General features: G+C 40.6%; 1 protein-coding gene across 4 annotated transcripts; it reads left to right on the top strand.

Moving 5' to 3' along the window:
- The first annotated feature begins 406 nt into the window (after positions 1-406).
- On the top strand, positions 407-18,365 carry LOC140481243 (cytoskeleton-associated protein 2). 4 transcript variants are annotated; one of them, XM_072577136.1, is made up of 10 exons: positions 491-641; positions 916-1,006; positions 1,357-1,406; positions 3,763-3,829; positions 6,814-7,772; positions 8,127-8,313; positions 9,317-9,487; positions 11,489-11,558; positions 15,824-16,346; positions 16,618-18,365. In XM_072577136.1, the coding sequence occupies exons 4-10, from the start codon at positions 3,827-3,829 to the stop codon at positions 16,838-16,840; spliced, it is 2,136 nt and encodes a 711-aa protein (XP_072433237.1). In that variant the 5' UTR covers positions 491-641; positions 916-1,006; positions 1,357-1,406; positions 3,763-3,826; the 3' UTR covers positions 16,841-18,365. The 4 variants fall into 4 exon arrangements, with proteins under 4 accessions (XP_072433234.1, XP_072433237.1, XP_072433238.1 ...); XM_072577137.1 differs by having other exon boundaries at positions 1,357-1,436; XM_072577133.1 differs by lacking the exon at positions 1,357-1,406 and having other exon boundaries at positions 407-565.
- Positions 18,366-20,049: the final 1,684 nt, after the last annotated feature.

Here is a 20,049-nt window from a genome sequence, read left to right as displayed (position 1 = left end):
AGTCAGAGTCTCGGAACAGGTTGATTAAAAAAAACCTACAACATCAGGCTGCAAATAATGTGGAAGAGTACGTCACACATGGTTAAACCTGAGAGAAAGGCATTAGAAAGTCACGCTCTAACCAGTTCACATTTTGCCACTCTCCAAACCAGTTCATATCCTGCGCCTGCGCAACTTCAAACCCAGCTCATTACCAGCACACATCCCCTGCGCCTGCGCGGCTTCAAACGGTCACGGACTCCTTCACTCTCGGCCTGGCCACGCCCACACCCCCATCCCAAACACAACGCGCGCGTGCTCACAACACCATTTCAAAAGTACCTTCCCGCCTGGTCTCGGAATGAGCGGATTGGTCGGTTTGCCCACGGTCACGTGGTTTGGTCTTCTCCTCTCCGGGGCGGGAGTCGGCGTCACCAAATTCAAACGGACACAAAGCCGTGCGATTGGTCGGGCGGGGAGAGAGTTAACGGCGGAGGAGAAGCTGCTCTTTTACAAATACAGAGCAACATGTCAACTGTCTTCACTGCCACCGGGGCGAAGTCTCGGCAACCCCTGTCATATGCTGGTACTTTGCTGCTCTTGGGGCGAGCGCTTTTCACCGGGTCACTTGTAAATTCTGCTCCGGGGTTGGGAGTGATCGAGTGGGTTGCTTTGTTTTATTTTCACATTAGTGTTGCTGGTTTTATTTTGGTGTTGATGTCGGCTGATGCGGGTTTTATTTTGGTGTTGATGTCGGCTGATGCGGGTTTTATTTTGGTGTTGATGTCGCTGATGCGGGTTTTATTTTGGTGTTGATGTCGCCGATGCTGTTGCCGCCGCTTCACCTTTTGCCAGCGATTACTCGAAATGAGGTTGCACTGACAGTGTCCTGTCCTGTGTTTTTTTTTCCCCCTCTTCGCGTCCACCCCTCCCCAGAGCAAAGGCGCCAGAAATTAGAAGAGTATCTGCAGAGAAAGAAGTCTGCTAACAACGTGGCGATCCGAGCCAGGAGCCGTTTGGAGAGCAGGTGACGGGTGATCTCTGTGTTTACTCAGTGAAGTCCTGCCAGCATCTTTCCACTTTGAAATCCCGCTTTCCCTGTTTTGATATCCACTGCAATATCTAATTCTGTGCATTCCTCATGTCTCAATTTCAATGCCGCTACGTGTTTTTTTATTAATTTTTGGCAGTGACTGGAGCGTGGGAGATTTTGAAGCCACCGCGAGCAATGAATACATTCAAATCCAAAAAGACTCGCCAGTAAAATATCTGTTCGTTGATGTTTTAAATCATGCATCGCCTCTTGCCCCGCCCTGTTAGCTGTCAGTTTTCGGTTCTTATTTGAACCATCATAATGTGCCCTTTTTTTCTTCACAGATTCTCTGTTTCCAGCAGCGTTCTCTTCTAGGTTGAGGCTGGGTCGTTAAGTATGTTCACTGCTCAAAGATTTTTAATCAGTAAGGGAATCCAAGGTTTAAGGGGAAAAAGCAGGAAAGAAGAGTTTACGGTTATTAGATCAAGTCATGATCTAATTGAATAGTAAATTGATCAACTACTTCAATGTTTTATCATCACTGGCTGTAGGTCATTCAACAAATTGTGATTCTGGATTAGTGGTGCTGGAAGAGCACAGCAGTTCAGGCAGCATCCAACGAGCAGCGAAATCGACGTTTCGGGCAAAAGCCCTTCATCAGGAAAAAATTATTCCTGATGAAGGGCTTTTGCCCGAAACGTCGATTTCGCTGCTCGTTGGATGCTGCCTGAACTGCTGTGCTCTTCCAGCACCACTAATCCAGTATTTGGTTTTCAGCATCTGCAGTCATTGTTTTTACCCAACAAATTGTGACCCTTGCTCTCTGCAGTGCAACCTTGTGAGACTCTTTTTAACTGCAGTCCTGTAAATCACTTCTCTTCAAATAATTATACAATTCCCTTTTGAAAATCATGGTTGATCTACCTCCACTATGCACTCTGGCATTATATTTCCAGATTATGGAATAGTCCTGTGTATAAAAAATCAATTTTTTTTCCATTTACCTCTTTGGACATTTACCCTTTCTAACCTTTGTTGAAGTTTTGACGTTGGACTGGGGTGGACAAAGTTTAAAAATCACAACACCAGGTTATATTCCAACTGGTTTATTTGAAAGTATTAACTTTTGAAGCACTATTCCTTCATCAGGTGGTTGTGGAGTATAATATCATAAGACACTGAATTTATACCAAAAGGATTAGTGTCATCGAGCTGTAATATATTAAACAAGTTCAGATTAAGTCTTTCAACTTTTAGAATGGGATATGCTAATTCCAGTTCTTTAATATGTCAATTCCAGAACTCCTTTTAAGTTACATTCTCAAACTAGCTTTAGTTTTTTTTTAACAATAGGTGTCATCTCAGCTCAGACAATGCCTTAAAGGTGTTACATTAAAGTCTGTCTGTGTGCCAATATTGAGTGAGACTGTTCCTATTTTTAAAGTGGAATTCTGCAAATACAAATTCGCCCCATAAACTCATGTACATGTGCAGGAGAGACAGTGAGTGAATGCATGTGGGTGTGAGTGCATTTGAAAGAGTGTGTGTAAGCTTGGTTAAGTGTATGAATGTGATGGGGAATAAGCCTGTGAATATGGGGAGTACATGTGTGCATATGAGAGAGAGCTTTTGTATGAGACAGGGCCTGTGTGTGTGAGAGTGTATAGTGCAGTGGGGTCACCTATAGTGTGACATGAGCCCAAGGTCCTGGTTGAGGCCATCCCCTTGGGTACCAAACTTGGCTATCAGCCTCTGCTCGGCCACTTTGCATTGTTGCTTGTCCCGCAGTCCACCTTGGAGGATGGTCACCCAAAGATCCGAGATTGAATGAATGTTCCAGACCGCTGAAGTGTTCCCTGACTGGGAGGGAACACTCCTGGGATGTTAATGTTTAACATATCATTACAGCTCCATGACATTGTAACCATTTTGCGATAAATTCTGTGTCTTATTAAATTATACTCCATAATCACCTGACGAAGGAGCAGGACTATAATGTGGTGTTGTGATTTTTAACTCTAACCTTAGTGAAGACTAAGGGAATGCTAAAGGGAATAACTGCATTTATTCTGTCCACACCTCTTATGATATTGAATAGCTAGCAACTCTCTTCTTGACCTTCCCTAAATAGAATAGCCCAAGCTTCTGCAATTTCTCTTTGTAGGCGAAGTCCTCCTCCCTGAAACTATTCTGTTATAGCTTTTCTGTAGTAGCTAAAGCAGTTTCCTTTTTCCCCGAATGTACTTTGAATTGGTATCTACTCTAATATCCTTGCAATAAAGATTATTTGCTTTCCTAATTGCTGTTGTAGTACCTGCATCCTACCTTTGCTCATTGTACAAGCATTTTATTTACATCCAAGTTGGTAGTATGATATGAGCAACATTTTGTTTGTTTTTCTGATTCCGTTCTATTGCAGTGACTTCTCACATGACCTGGTGAGATTGCCTGGTACCATTACCGTTATCACTACCATGAAGTAATGAGCATTGGTTTATAATTTGCAATTTTATAACCTTTTCCTTCACCTCATTTCAAGTTGTATGATGCTGTCTCGTCATTATGCTGTCATACCAGTGAAAATATCTTTTTAAAAAAGTTTATTGTTATAGATGTTGAACTATTTTTAATGCTAATGGTACAAATATTTGTTTTCTTTTGTAAGTTAGTTGATTTGAAGAAGGCAAGGAATTACTGTCTACAATGTCTTTCTGATTTATACTGATCACCACCTTTCTTTTCATTTGAAGGGCATACTTGAGAGACAAGACAAACATTGAGAAACTTCAAGCTTCTACATGGCAGAAAGAAGGAATGGTGGGTTCTTGAAGAAAAATGTAGATTTTCTCCTTTTATCATGTGTTGCATCCTTGGGTAGAAATTGCTTTGTTGGCTTTACATCTGAAAGTTTTACAGTTGTAATTTTACAGTGCAGGTTGTCTTTGATTGCGATCAGGTTCTGTTCTTGAGTCCGTTCGCAAGTTAATTTGTAGGCAAGTCAGAACACCATGCAGGACAACATAAAATAGCTATTCACAAGATAAAGAAAATGTTAATGTGTTAGATCTTCAAAATTTCACCATTCGTGAATGTCCAATTTATCAATGTATTCATAAGTGTGAATCAGGGATCCCATGTACATTCATTTGATTTTAAGGTAAAGTAGTAAACTCCTTTTTTTTTTTTGATTTGAATGACTCCGAATCTCTACAAATATTGAAGTGTCAGCCTCCAATTACATGCTGCAGAAAAAGCTAAATCGTGGAGTAGAAATTTTTAGTGAACTGAATAAAACTGGCTGCACCCAAATGTTTTTGCTGTTATCTCTGTATAGATCTGCATAGTGGGGAGCATGGTGGCTTGGTAGTTAGCACTGCTGCCTCAGTGCCAGGGATCTGGGTTTGATTCTACCATCTGGCAAATGTCTGGAGTTTGCATGTTCTCCACATGTCTGTGTGGGTTTCTGCTAGGTGCTCCAGTTTCTTCCCACAGTCCAATAGATGTGCACGTTAGGTGGATTGGCCATGCTAAATAACCAATAGTGCTCAGGGATGTGTTGGTTGGGTGTGCCATTGCGGAATAGGGGGATGGGTCTGGGTGGGATGCTTTTCAGAGGTTGGTGTGGACCTGTTGAGCCAAATGGCTTGTTTCCACACTAGGGATTCTATTCTACTCTATGGATTTGAGATAATAAAGTATACATAGTCGTAGAGATGTACAGCATGGAAACAGATCCTTCGGTCCAACCCGTCCATGCCGACCAGATATCCCAACCCAATCTAGTCCCACCTGCCAGCACCTGGCCCATATCCCTCCAAACCCTTCATATTTTCATATACCCATCCAAATGCCTCTTAAATGTTGCAATTGTACCAGCCTCCACCACATCCTCTGGCAGCTTATTTCATACACGTACCATCCTCTGCATGAAAAAGTTGCCCCTTAGTTCTCTTTTGTTTGAACCCTATTCATACATTTCTCAAGTTTTGATGTTTTTAACCAATATTAGTTTAAAGTCTGTTAGAAATTTAAGGAAGTGTTTTATGATTGATTTGCTACCTGGTTAGAAAAATACGAATTTTTTTTGTAGTTTTGGAACTTATCAATCTTGTGGAGCTTTGGTGACCATACATCTGAAGTATTGTATATAACTTTGGTTGCGTATCTTAAAATAAAATCTTTGCAGGTAGTGGAATAAAGATTCTTCTTGCTGATTCTGTGGATAACTGCGTCATTCCGTGAGGAAAAATTGAGTAGATTCAGTGTTATGCCCAGTGAAGGCATTCATAACTTTAAACTTGGACTATATTTAGCATATTGCTTTCTTGAAGTGTCCATTATTTTAAATAAAAGTTATTAACAACAATCCAAAAAAAGCTTCAAACCACTGGAAAATTCCTGGAGTGAATCTCCTTTCTGATGGGACAGGATTAGGCAGAACCATGTGGATTTTAAGCCTGCTAGTTTCTTTGGTTTATCCAAAACTCATAGGAGTCAGCAATTGTGAAATCCAAAGTTTTGAGACTTTACAAAGAAAAGCTGCATTAGCCTCTTATTATAAGTGGGTGTGAACAGACCCAATTCCCCATTCATTTTCTATTATATAGCAATGGTTTCTAGCTTTAAACCTTTCTGAGTAGTAGCATTTGATTGTGATTGAAACTACCTCCTGATACCAAAACCTTTCCTGAAAGTCAGTCTGAGGAAAAATCAACAACAAATTTGGCAAAAAACAGATTGTAACCTTAAAAAAAGGTACACCCTTCAAATGATGTGAAAAAAAAATTGGATATCTCCGTTCATGTATTTGTTTTCTTCCCTACTTTCTCTACATTTTAAAAAAAAATGTAATTCTCAAAGGACACAAAGTATTTTATTGCGAATAATAGTGGATCGATTTAATAGAGAAAACAAAATGATGCTTTATCCTTGAGTGCTGTGATTGATCAGTAAATGATCAGTAAATTGAATATGTAAATGAGGGAAAGAGACAGTCAAAGAAATGGGGAAATTACAATGTACAGGTGTTTAGAATGTAACAGTAGGGGGAGGTGACGCGCTAGTGATATTACTGTTGGACTACTTCAACCCCAGGGCATCAATGTGGACTTCAACAGCTTCCTCGTTTCCCCTTCCCCCACCTCATCCTAGTTTCAAACTTCCAGCTCAGCACTGTCTCCTTGACTTGTCGAACCTGCCTATCTTCTTTTCCACCTATCCACTCCACCCTCTCCTCCTTGACCTATCACCTTCATCTCCTCCCCCACTCACCCATCGTACTCTATGCTACTGTCTCCCCACCCCCACCCTCCTCTAGCTTATCTCTCCACGCTTCAGGCTCACTGCCTTTATTCCTGATGAAGGGCTTTTGCCCGAAATGTCGATTTCGCTGCTTGTTGGATGCTGCCTGAACTGCTGTGCTCTTCCAGCACCACTAATCCCAGTATTAATCTAGAGGCCTAGGTAATGTTCTGGGAAACCAAGTTCAAATCCTAGCATGACCATTGATAGCATTGGAATTCAGTAAAATAAATTTGGAATTAAGTCATGTGGTGACCATTAATTTGTTGTCAATTGTCAGGGTGGAGAAAACTCATCTCGTTCACTAACTCCTTTTAGTGAAGGACTAATGTCCTTACCTGGTCTGGCCTATGTGGTTCCAGATACCCAGAAATGTGATTGGCACTTAACTGCCCACTGGACATTTATGGATGGGCTGTAAATGCTGGTCTAGCTAGTGATGCCCTCATCCCATGAACAACTTTTTAAAAAATATAACATTTCCTCTTTTTCTCTTATAGGTGTTCGGAGGGAAGAAGATTGAATCAAAAAATAGTATTCAAAATAAGCCTGTGCAAAACCGAACCATATACCAACTCTCTACTCAATCTGAATCCACTTTGTTGAAAAGAGAGAGCCCATTTGTGAATAATAATTCAGCCACTAGTGAAACAGGAATGCCCTCACAGCAAATCACTCAACCTGAGGGACACCTATTAGCTGCCCAAGAGAACAATTTAGAAGTAGAACAAAAATTGAAAGGAAATATCACTGTAGCTGTTAACAAAAGCAAAACTGCCCAAAGCACAGATTCAAAGATGCTACATTTTGGCCAAAAGTACAATTCTAATGTAGAACAAAAATCAAAATTAAAAAGTCATCCAAAAGTCCAGAAGGTCACACTCAGCCAGTCTTTTCTTGCAGTCAAAAATGAGCAGGCCAAATTAATGATTGATGAAAAGAACAATCAATCAAAGCTGCCTAATACTACTTTTAAGAAGCCCATATTAGGCTCATTTCGTGGTAAGATTGTAGAGTCTAAGATTCAATCCTTTAGATCAGGTACTCTGCAAAAGGAGAGGAGACAAGAGAAAACTGATCTGGTAACACATACTTCTACAGAAATGCACAATATAGAATCTAAAGGCATAATGCACAAGCCTAGACCAAAGGGAGTGGAAAACAGACATCCTGTTAGGAGGGCAATGAATGTCACCTCTCATAGTAAACAAAAGAGTTTGACTGCAGCAACTGGCCTCCTTACTGCAAGCAGTCAGAAACCACTTGTAACTGATTGTGCACAATCAGGCTGTGATGACACTGCAGTAGTAGCAACTCCAACAATCCGTGCAAAGAAAACTACTGTGCCAATCCAACACACCTCCAACAGTGTATCTGCAAGACACCCATCATGGAATTTTTCAAAAGCCGTTGGTAACCTAAAGCCTCTAAAACAGAAAGTGCCTATTGAAGGGAAGAGGTAACATTTTTTTTGTTCGGGTGTAGCGGTTGATAATTATGTTAATTTTCAATAATTGATGCTCTGAAACATTGGAACCAAAAGAGGTGCAAAGTTTATGTTCAGACAGCTGTCTAAAGATGAACTAATTATACAGTAGTCCTGTCTTATTATCTCAAGTCTATTACATTTTTTATGTTGGAAAAGAAATGCATTGTGTTTAACTTGAATTATTTTACACTCTGCAATCATATTGTTCATGCAGCATAGATTTTTTTAAAAGTTGCTTTAACACAATATTTGTAGTACCAAAGATTTTTGACAGTTTTCAATTACATAAATTGATTTGGTAACCACTTTTATTTTGTTCTAAAGTGGAGCACCACTAACACAATCGGTAGCGTCAAAGGGGAAATTAGTAAAAAGGCCAACGATGACATCGTTGCAAAGAAAGAAAGTTGTGGAATCACATTGGACAGCAATTGTTGAGGAGGAAAATCAAAGTGAACTTGTGGAAAAAGTCAACCAGACCCTTTCCCAATATCTGAAGCAGATTAATGAGGTAAAATTGTATTTTGATTTAGAGCCTCTGATAAGAAAAACAACTGAACAAGGTCTTTTAAGATAGTAAAAGCATTTCTGAAGGCTTGAGAGATTAAAGCACTGAGGTAAGAGAATTAAAACACCATATAGTACAAATTATCATTAAAGTCATCCAAGAATATCAACTGGCTAGAAAACATTATCCTGACTTGACTTATCAATAATATTCATCCAATGGAATATATTTTGTGGCAACCAGATAGGATCTACTACATTGCAGTGTATGACTGTAATACTTCCTTCCCGCTCTTCCCCTTCACCCCCCCCCCAAACCATTGCCATCTTGTCACTTCTGAGGAATTAGATTAGATTACTTACAGTGTGGAAACAGGCCCTTCGGCCCAACAAGTCCACACCGCCCCGCCGAAGCGCAACCCACCCATACCCCTAACCTAATACTACGGGCAATTCACCTGATGTGCACATCTTTGGACTGTGGGAGGAAACCGGAGCACCCGGAGGAAACCCACGCAGACACGGGGAGAACGTACAAACTCCACACAGTTAGTCGCCTGAGGCGGGAATTGAACCCGGATCTCTGGTGCTGTGAGGCAACAGTGCTAACCACTGTGCCACCGTGCCGATTCTAGCTCTTGTCAATAGCATGCTTCAATAAGATGTTTCTCTGCTTTTTTTGTAACAGCTTTTGTGAGGATGTTCCTGCAAATGGAAAAACAATTAGATTTCACATGTATTTCTTTGTGCTTCCCAAAAGATAAAGTTTTTCATTTCTCCAACTTCAAACTTATTAATTTTTTTTCAAGAATTTGGAAGATTGATGGAATCTAATTTTTTCAAGAATTTGGGCCGTTTCTTTACATTTCTAAGTTCCTGAAGTTTAATTTGCAGGAGAAATTGAAATACAAGTTATGCTTTTTTTTCATTCTCTGCCCCACCCAATACACAAAGTTGACGACAGAAGTGAATTTTTCAGATCTGAATTCTTCTCTTTTTTTTTTTAGGGTTGTCCAAGTGAAGATTGTTTACAATCTCTTCAAACTTTGATTGAGAATGTTCCAAAAGCCAAAAAATTTGCAAGATATTGGATCTGTCTTGCACAGCTTGAACAACGCAAAGGATCGGTGCATAATGTCATGGCTATTTATGAACAAGCCATCAAGATAGGGGCACAGGTACTGCTAACTGCCTACTACTTTTATTTCTCTGCATTTCTTAAAATTAGGATTGTCCTGTCTCACTGGAGTAGTGCATTTGAAATCAAGCCTCGCTATTACTGGAGTTATCACAATAATTAAAGATTTTGTAAAAGTTGTTTTTAGACCCAGCTTAATAGAAAGCACAGATCAGATTTCTGTGCATAACAAGAATGTCAGGTTATTGCAAACAAATACATTTCTGCTACAGGCAGACAATTATGAACTATCAACGTATGACTATTTGTTAAAACTCTAAGCCCTTAAGATTCCCTCTACACACAATGTAGAATATAGTGCAATCTTCCCCATTCCTGATACTTTTAGCTTTGACAGGCTCTCTCTTGTGCTCTTCCCCCTTCATTCCCATTATGATTCATGAGCAAAAAGAGGTATCATATGCAATCAGTGCAACGTTTTTCACTTCTACATGTGACACTTCTTGGGTGACGTATTAGGTTTATCCCTGAATTGAGACAGCACAGATCCAAATGCTGGTACATCCAGTGAGGAAAAAAATTGTTTGTCCAAGATTTGTGCATTTGATTTTCTACAGTATTTATCTAAGTAGTGCTGTGTTGTAATCCCTGCTCTGTATTCCTGTACCAAATTCTTCAGATGTGCAGCAGCAAAATGAAATTTCTTTTTTTAAAAAGTAAGGTGTAGCTAATCATGTGGTCCACTTAATAGAGTCCTAGATGTACAGCATGGAAACAAACCCTTTGGTCTACTTCAACTAGATATCCTAAGTTTTCCAGCATTTGGCACATATCCCTCTAAACCTTTTCATATTCATATACCCATCCAGATGCCTTTTAAATATTGTAATTGTACCAGCCTCCACCTCTGGCAGCTCCACACACACACCACCCGCTGCATGATAAAGTTGCCCCTTAGGTCCCTTTTTAAATCTCTTCCCTACCCTCTAGTTTTGGACTCCCCAACACTGGTGCATGAAATAGGTTCTTGACAAATTGCAGATGTCTCAAGAGCTATAGGATATGTGAAAGATCTGAATCTGTCTCAGAGCATATCTAGATGTAGGACTGGCAGTTTCTTTAGAAATGGGTTAACTTTAAAAGTTAATGTACCACAGCAACCATTAATTATTAGCAGCTATTCAAGTGAGTTAGCTTACATTTTGGGAGTGCAATTATAATTGTCTCCTTGATTTAGGTCAGAAAAGAATACTGTCTGGTTTCAACAATTTAGCATTTCATTGAATTAAAGCTGGAAATTGTACTCAGTGTGCTCAAATGGTGATGTCTGTTTGTCTAACTGAGTTGAAAATTTACTTCCACTCGACAACTTAATGCACTGGCAATTAAAATACTTACTTTTGTTTGCTCAATTAAATTCAACTTTCCAAGTTGAAGAAAAACTTTTTTTTTCGACCATTAGAAAGCCATGACTTGCCTGTGTTATGAATGTAAAAAGCAGGGGCAAAGTATGAGAAACTGTGATATTCATATTTTTGCATAATGATCAATAACAAAAGTTTATCCAAATAAAATTACTTTAATTTTAAAATAGAGTGAAATGTATAGTTTTAAATTGAATAGCGGTGATGTATTATGCAGTTAGCACAAATCTTTCCTCTCTCTCTGTCTCCTTTCCATCTCTTTCCCCTAGATTAACCCGTATTTTCATCTATTAAACCACAGATTTATATCTGAAATCTGGCCCAAGATGTTGGCATTCATAGCAATTGCTAACAAGATTGATTTGCCTGATTACTTTTTTTCCTTGAATGCCGAGGCAAGAAAGTTGGTCTAATTTATGATCTGCGTTGTGGGAAATATATTTATTAGCAAGTTATAAGTTTTGCAAACACTTTTCAGATGTGTTTTTGTATTGTTCTTAGATCTGCACCAGATTGACATAAGTTGACGCAACATTTACACTATGGAGGCATGATTGGTAACTGTAATTAATAATTATGCATCTTTTTGCAGAAGTTAAGTTGTTTTTGTTTTACAGCCTGCAGATGAATTACGCATTACACTTGTAGATATTTTGAAAAACACCAAGACTCCTAAAAAACATGTTGGTGAGTTGATGCCTTCTCCACGTATCCATTCGGGACAATATATGCTCATAGAGAAGGGTCACTCGACTGCTGAGCCTGTTGTGCACCTGCCCTGAATCATGTATACAGGAGTGCTGTTCTGGTAATTGTCTGAACTAGTCTAGAGTCACAATCTAATGATCTGGGAATGCTAGTTTGAGTTCTACTGAGAGATGGTCAAATTTGAATTCCATAAAAGTCACATTCCATAACTGTCGCCAGTATCTGGTTCATTAATGCTTGTCAAGGAAGGGTATCTGCTGTATGTGTGATTTATAGACCCATACTCGTGACTCTCAGCTACTGTTTAAAATGCTGTAGCAGTTCAAGGACAATTTAGAATGGGCAGTTTACACACTTAGTGACTTCCACCACCCCTAGTGCCATGTCTGCCACCACTTCCACCCCCACCAACTCCACTTGCCTGCAATCTGCTGACATGCCACCCACTGTCACCATCCCTGCCCCCCCAGAACCCGGAGGGGAACACTACCCCTGCTCATGACTCCACCCCCACTCCCAGCTCCACACCCGCACCAGAACCCAGCTACCAGCCCTGCTGAGTTTTTACCAGACCTCCCCCTCACCTGAGGACGAACGATCAGTCCTCAGCAAAGGACTCCCCTTCATCTCCCTCCGTCCACGCATCAATGAATTTAATACACGCCGTGACATCGAACACTTCTTCCGTCTACGAGCTTACTTTCACAATCAGGACTTCCGCCCACCTTCCAAGGACCCCTTTGCCCACCTCCAACACACTGCATCCACCTGGACACCCCATGCTGGCCTATGACCTGCCCTCGAACTCTTCATTTCCAACTGCCGCCAGGACATTAACTGCCTCAACCTGTCTACCACCGCCCCAACTCCAACCCCTCACCCTTGCAACACGCAGCCCTCCAATCCCGACCTCGCTATCAAGACAGCAGATAAAGGGGGTGCAGGGATAGTCTGTCGCACTGACCTCTACACCGCTGAAACCAAACGCCAACTCGAGTACACCTCTTCCTACCACCCCCTCGTCTATGACCCCACACCACCAACGATCATCTCCCAGACCATACAGAACCTCATCACCTCAGGAGATCTCCCATCCACAGCTTCCAACCTCATAGTCCGGGAACCCTGCACTGCCTGGTTCCACCTCCTTCCCAAGATCCACAAGCCTGACCAACCTGGCCGACCCATTGTCTCAGCATGCTCCTGCCCCACTGAACTCACTTCTACCTACCTCAACACTGTCCTATTCTTCCTCTTTGTTGGCTATGTAGAACAGTCTATCTTCTCTAATTACACCGGCACCACTCTCCATCTCTTCCTCTGCTACATTGATGACTGTATTGGCGCCACCTCGTGCTCCCGCAAGGAGGTTGAGCAATTCATCAACTTCACCAACACATTCCACCCTGACCTTAAATTTACCTGGACCATCTCTGACACATCCCTCCCCTTCCTGGACCCCTCCATCTCCATTAATGACGACTGACTTGACACTGACATTTTTTACAAACCCACCGACTCCCATAGCTACCTGTATTACACCTCTTCCCACCCTACCTCTTGCAAAAATGCCATCCCGTATTCCCAATTCCTCCGCCTCCGCCGTATCTGCTCCCAGGAGGACCAGTTCCACCACAGAACACACCAGATGGCCTCCTTCTTTAGAGACCGCAATTTCCCTTTCCATGTGGTTAAAGATGCTCTCCAACGCATCTTGTCCACATCCCGCACCTCCGCCCTCGAACCCCACCCTTCCAACCGTAACAAGGACAGAATGCCCCTGGTGCTCACCTTCCACCCTACCAACCTTCACATAAACCAAATCATCCGCCGACATTTCTGCCACCTCCAAAAAGACCACACCACCAGGGATATATTTCCCTCCCCTCCCCTTTCAGCCTTCTGCAAAGACTGCTCCCTCTGTGACTACCTAGTTAGGTCCAAGCCCCCCTACAATCCACCCTCCCATCCTGGCACCTTCCCCTGCCACTGCAGGAATTGCAAAGCCTGTGCCCACACCTCCTCCCTCACCTCCATCCAAGGCCCTAAAGGAGCCTTCCACATCCATCAATGTTTTACCTGCACATTCACCAATATCATTTATTGTATCTGTTGCTCCCAATGCAGTCTCCTCTACATCTGGGAGACAGGACGCCTCCTAGCAGAGCGCTTTAGGGAACATCTCCGGGACACCCGCACCAATCAACCACACCGCCCAGTGGCCCAACATTTCAACTCCCCCTCCCACTCTGCCGAGGACATGGAGGTCCTGAGCCTCCTTCACCGCCACTCCCTCACCACCAGACACCTGGAGGAAGAACGCCTCATCTTCTGCCTCGGAACACTTCAACTCCAGGGCATCAATGTGGACTTCACCACTATCCTCATTTCCCCCCCCCCCACCCACCCTAGTTCCAAACTTCCAGCTCAGCACTGTCCCCATGACTTGTCCGACCTGCCTATCTTCTTTTCCACCTATCCACTCCACCCTCCTCCCTGACCTATCATCTTCATCCCCCCCCCCCACTCACCTATTGTACTCTATGCTACGTTCTCCACACCACCACCCTCTAGCTTATCTCTCCATATTTCAGGCTCTCTGCCTTTTATTCCTGATGAAGGGCTTTTGCCCGAAACGTCAATTTTACTGCTCCTTGGATGCTGCCTGAACTGCTGTGCTCTTCCAGCACCACTAATCCAGAATCTGGTTTCCAGCATCTGCAGTCATTGTTTTTACCTAGTTAATGCTGACCAAGCCAGTGATGTCCACATCCCACGAATGAATAAAATGTATACTTGACATCTGAAATAAAGAAAATATTCAGCAGTTGGAGTCTTTTGGCTGATGTAGATCTTTTCACTTGAATTCCTTTGTCGGATGTGACTCAGTAGGTAGTGCACTCACCTGTACATCAGGGATTTGTGGGTTGAAATCCCACTCCATGACTTCAGCACAAAAGTAACACTAAATTTTAGTGCAGTGCTGAAGCTTCCATTTTGACTTCTCGGATAGTTGTGAAAGATCAAAGAGCACTCTTTTAAAATTGTCGTCGTTGTGACGGCTGATATTTATCCTTCAAGCAACATCCCCAAACATTGTTTTTTGGTATGTTTACGTACACCAATTGTTGCTATGTTTTCTTTCCTTCCAAAAATACTTGATTGGCTGTAAAGTGCCCTAAAAAAGTGTCATTCATGATCTCAGAATTATTTAAACATCTGTCCTTTTCTCCTTGCTGCTATTGAGAACCACTATATGCATTTCTAAAAAATACAGGCCAGAATAATTAGACATAATTGTTCACAGAGCAATCCCCTGTATCAAATCATCAATTGCTGATTTTTGTTGCTATAATCCTCCACAGAAGTTTGTCACTTTGTCTCAGATCAGTTATTTATACTGTTGCATCTCACCTCCTTCACTTTAATTGTTCTGCAAGCTCTGCTGCACCACAGGGGCCATGAGCATAGATCTTTGAGGATACCAGGGAATCTTTGGCATCTTAAGGAGGTAACCAACACAAGTACAGACTATGCAGAACACTTATAAAGCTGTGATTGGATACATTTGGTCACCTGATCTTTTTTCAAGAGAGTACAGGAACCAAGGAGCACATTTCAGTATTTGGTCAAGAGGTAAATAGGTAATGTGAGGAAGAATGTTTGTTTTTTCACACAGCAATGAGCTGCTGCCCATGAGAAAAGTGGAAGTAGAGACAATCAATGATTAAGAGGAAATTAAATGCTTTAAGGAAAATAAACTTGCAGAACTATTTTAGACAGAATTTCTACCAGCAAATTAATTAATTTGGAAAAATCTTTACCTGAACATGGTTGGCTGGCCTGTTTGCCTTGAAATTCCTCCACTTTCATGCTTACGAATTATGGTTTTTCAATTTTTTTTGAGACTTCTGTTTTTCACTTTAAAGTAACTTGCATTTTGAACTAAATTTCCAAAGCAATATTTGAATTCCCTGGTTCCCTTGCCTAAATTGTAACATAGCAGTTTTCTACCTCATTGCCTTTGAAGAGGCCTCATCCATTGATAATCTTAAGGTGAATTTCCAACTTAGTGGTAAGAAAATAGGTTTTAAAATGTGATTTCTAGAATGAGTTGTTTTTGAGAGCAGTCCAATAATGAATTCTGTTCTTCTTGCTTAAGGGAAACAAGTCAATTTAAAGCATAATATTTAAGAATCACAGTGCAAAGGTACATGTTTGTCATGTATTTCTTGTCTCCATAGCAATGAACAAAACTGAGGATGGAGCACAGAAAGATCCAAAGTTGGAACTCTTGTGTGTGACTGAACAGAGTGTTTCTGAAAGAAACAAAGTGGATCTGGCTGATACTGAGCAGAGGCCTTCTATAGAGAAGAGTGTGAAGTGCATGAATGATAAATCGGATCTCCCTCCAGAGAACCATGAAATGCGTATTGCTGCAACTGATGATCTCAATGTTTCCAGAGAAAATGAAAGAGACCCCTTGTTGACTGAACAGCAAGTTTCCTGTAATAGAAAAGCAGACCTCTCAGCAGGTGAACAGCAACTTTATGCAAGGGAAGAGGTGGAGCCCACATCAAAAGAACTGCATTCTCCTTCTATGGAGCGTGTGGTGGATGAAGCTGATGGTAAAGAGGATTGTGAGGTGGAAGATGTAACAGCTGACCATATGAAGACCCCATTGAAACAAATACTGACACAGAGTAAAACACAAAATAGAGGATCATCTATTAAGTATAGTGTGAGTGTAACCCCTAGGAATAAATGGTAAGAAAGTTCTTGAATTTCATCTGCTTCCTTTTTAAATAGTAATACTATGTGCATCTTAATAGTTCCAGTTAATGTATAGCAAGGTTTGATAAGGAATTTAAAACTTGGCAAGATTCAGCTCTATGTATATTTATACTTGATATGTTTGTTTTAATTTTCAATTGAGTTAATTATACTGGCATTAAATATGTATAAAATAGTATTGACTTGACAACTAGTAACTTGGTCCTGTTCATCTTTATAATCCATTGACTTTTCTCTCCCTCAGTGATAAAAATGTGGTTCAGATGGAAAACAGAAACTCTGCAATCAAAGAATTGAAGTTTCTGACGCCTGTGCGCCGTTCACGACGTATTGAACAGGCATCTTCCCAAATGCCATTAATGTTGCAGGACCACAATCCCTGTGTGTCTTCACTGGAGGATCTAAAAAATTTGGGAGGCGTATCTATTGCCTACTCATTTGAGATGAATAATGCATTACAAGAATGAACTAATATTTTCAAATGAATATGGATTATCTTTTAATTAAATGCACCTTATGTCCCAAAGCATCATTTAGTCCAATGCAGTGCAGTCTGCTTTGCATAATTTGTTTCCTTGCCATTTCTAAACGGTGATGTCCTGTATTTTATACTGCCTTGAACATAACAGAGCTATAGAAAAATTTAGTGCTTAATCTTGTTTTTAAAGTGCTTTGTCATGCTGTAGTATGACAAAGGCCTATGAAATTGATGGATGAAAATGAGAATGATTTTAAAACTCCCAAGTTTGGTTTCTCCCAAGTCCATTAGAGCTGAATACTATGGCTATTCTTGTCTTCTAGTTGAAGAAACTAACTTTTCGCTCCAGTATTTTTAAGAAAAGATTTCCTTTTTTTTTTGAAGCGAAGTGCTGTAGGCACTGAATGTGAAACAAAAACAAATGCAGCTTGTTGAGCACAGTGGTTAGCACTGCTGCCTCACAGCGCCAGAGACCTGGGTTCAATTCCTGCCTCAGGCGACTGACTGTGTGGAGTTTGCACATTCTCCCCGTGTCTGCGTGGGTTTCCTCCGGGTGCTCCGGTTTCCTCCCACAGTCCAAAGATGTGCAGGTTAGGTGAATTGGCCATGCTAAATTGCCCGTAGTGTTAGGTAAGGGGTAGATGTAGGGGTATGGGTGGGTTACGCTTCGGCGGGGCGGTGTGGACTTGTTGGGCCGAAGGGCCTGTTTCCACACTGTAAGTAATCTAATCTAATCTAATCTAATCTAATCTAATCTGTGCACAGAAAATAGCTAACATTTCAGGCCAGCGCGTTTTTATCAGAACTGGGAATAGTTAGGGATGCTGCTGGAAAAGCACAGCAGGTCAGGCAGCATCCAAGGAACAGGGGAATCGACTTTTCGGGCATAAGCCCTTCTAGTCTCTCATCCCTTGCTCAAAAGCTAACATTTCCCAGTTCTGATGAGAAGTTACTGCCCTGAAACGTTTACTCATTTGCCCCTCTACATGGATGTTGTCTAACCGCTGAGCTTTCTCCCACCATTTTTTGTTTTTTCTTTTAATGGTTGACAATATGCAAGAGTGACCTATTTTTCTCACCCCAACAAGGCTTCAGCAAATTTAAGTGTTTGATTCTTTAGTTATTAATGTTTTGATCTGTACATTTGTAATCTCGTTTTACAAAAAAAAATCCAATATGTTTGGAAAACAGTGGCAGACGCAAGTGTATAATAATAAAGCTATTAATTTAATACTTTTTGATTAAGTTATCTCAGTCTTGGAATTTAAGTTTGAGCAAACACTAATTGAATAAAACATCTCTTTTCTCTTAAAGAGAAGTCTCAAGAAAAAAAACTAATGGGAATCACCTGGTGTGAAGTATTGTTTCTGTTTTAAAAGTCTTTTTTTCTTGTGACATAATGTGGTAATTTTTAACATGCTTGCAATAAGTATAAACTATATGAAGTAACAATGTAAATAAATTTTTAATTTTGCTTTGGCTTGGAATATTAGATCTTCTCAATTGAAACTTTATTTACTACTTTGTATTGTGCTTCTTTTCATTAAATGATTCTTGCTGTTCTTTTTGGCTGTATTTCTTTTAAGTATTGCTTAGACATTGGATGTTTCAACCAAAGTATTTCAGCTCTGCCTTCCATTTTAAAAATAAAACTGAATGAATCAGTTAATTTTTTAAATCAAACTGTTCAGACACCTCAAAGACAAGTGGGACTTGTACCTGGATGATCGTGCAGGTGTTCCCATGTATCTATTGTTCTTGTCCTTCCAAATGGAAGTGGTCATTGGTCTAGAAAGTGCTACAGAATCTTGTGTTCCATCTACAAGATGTGCAAATTTCAACATGTTACTACTGTGCATTAATGGTGGAGGGAGTGAACATTATGTCAATCAAGCCAGCTGCTTTACCTTGACGTCAAGTTTTTGTTTGTTGGAGTTGCACCCATTTTTGCCAGTTTTGTTGAAGACGTTGGGATTTTTTTTTGGTGTACAGTGTCATTCCTGCATTTGATCTTTTTAAGCAGCTTGCTTGCTTGCTTCCAGATTTTTGACTCAGTATATTAAGTACCTGATTTGTCTCCTTTTGAGTCCTCCGCCTCATTGAAAGAAGTTCATTTTTGTCTCTAAGTCTGTGGTGATTTAATATTAAGGGTGCAAACAATGTAGTGAGGGCAAGGAAGTTGCCATTATGTTCTTTTGTGGTACATTTGCTTAAATGTTGGTGCATGTTGAGCAGAGCCTTTTGGAGTTTATGGTCATTATTAAGTACTTGAATGGTTAAACATGGAAATTGAAGGTACTACCAGCCTTCCCTCTTTACGGTCATTTAAGCGGGCATTGGACAAGCATATGGAGGTTATTGGGCTAGTATAGGTTAGGTAGGCTTCGGTCGGCGTAACATCGAGCGCTGTATTTTTCTATTTTCTATTTATGCTTTTTCATAGTGTCCTCTTTGAATCCCTGACAGAAACCTTGTGGAAAAACTAACTGGGAGCAGAATGGGTCATATTCTGGTCATCCCTACTTCTTGCTCAATAATAGTGCTCTTTTAATTTCCTTATCCAAAGATCAATTGACTTCTGCCTTGTGTGTTGATCAGCCCACAAAATTCCAAAAACATCGATGTCCCTTGATGAAACTTTATTTTTGTCTTAGTCCATGGCTGGGGACAATAACCCTTTAAAAATAAAAGCGAATTACTGCAGATGCTGGAATCTGAAGCCCTTTAAAGACCTTTTTTATAAACAGGGAAACAGCATCTTACGGTTTACCCTGTTAAGGCTTCTCAGAAAATTCTTCACTGACTTCATTACACCTGGTTTGTGTTAATGAATACACCTGTATTCTACAATTGATGTATTCTTTTTAGAGGGACAATATTGAAAAATAATGTGGCGAGCTTGGAGATAAAAGCAACATACAGCAAACTTGTACAATTTTGAGTCTTTTATTCATTTTGTTTACAAATTCTTCTGTTCAGAGATTGGTTCCTGATCATTTATACACAACACATTGTTACACTATTCAGCAAAACTATTCAATATGATGTGTCTCTAGAACTCTTCATTCTTCTGAAACCTTCATTCAAAATGGACACAAAAATTAGAATTTGATACTAGTCAGTTTAAAAACATAAGTGTAGCAATGGTGCAGGTAGTTGTGACAAATATATATTATTGGAACTTTGGTTAGAAGTTTA

Source organism: Chiloscyllium punctatum, chromosome 9 (assembly GCF_047496795.1).
Source record: "Chiloscyllium punctatum isolate Juve2018m chromosome 9, sChiPun1.3, whole genome shotgun sequence".
NCBI classification, from domain to species: Eukaryota; Metazoa; Chordata; class Chondrichthyes; order Orectolobiformes; family Hemiscylliidae; genus Chiloscyllium; species Chiloscyllium punctatum.
Note: the sequence above shows the minus strand (reverse complement) of the source record. Positions and strands in the feature narration are given on the sequence as shown.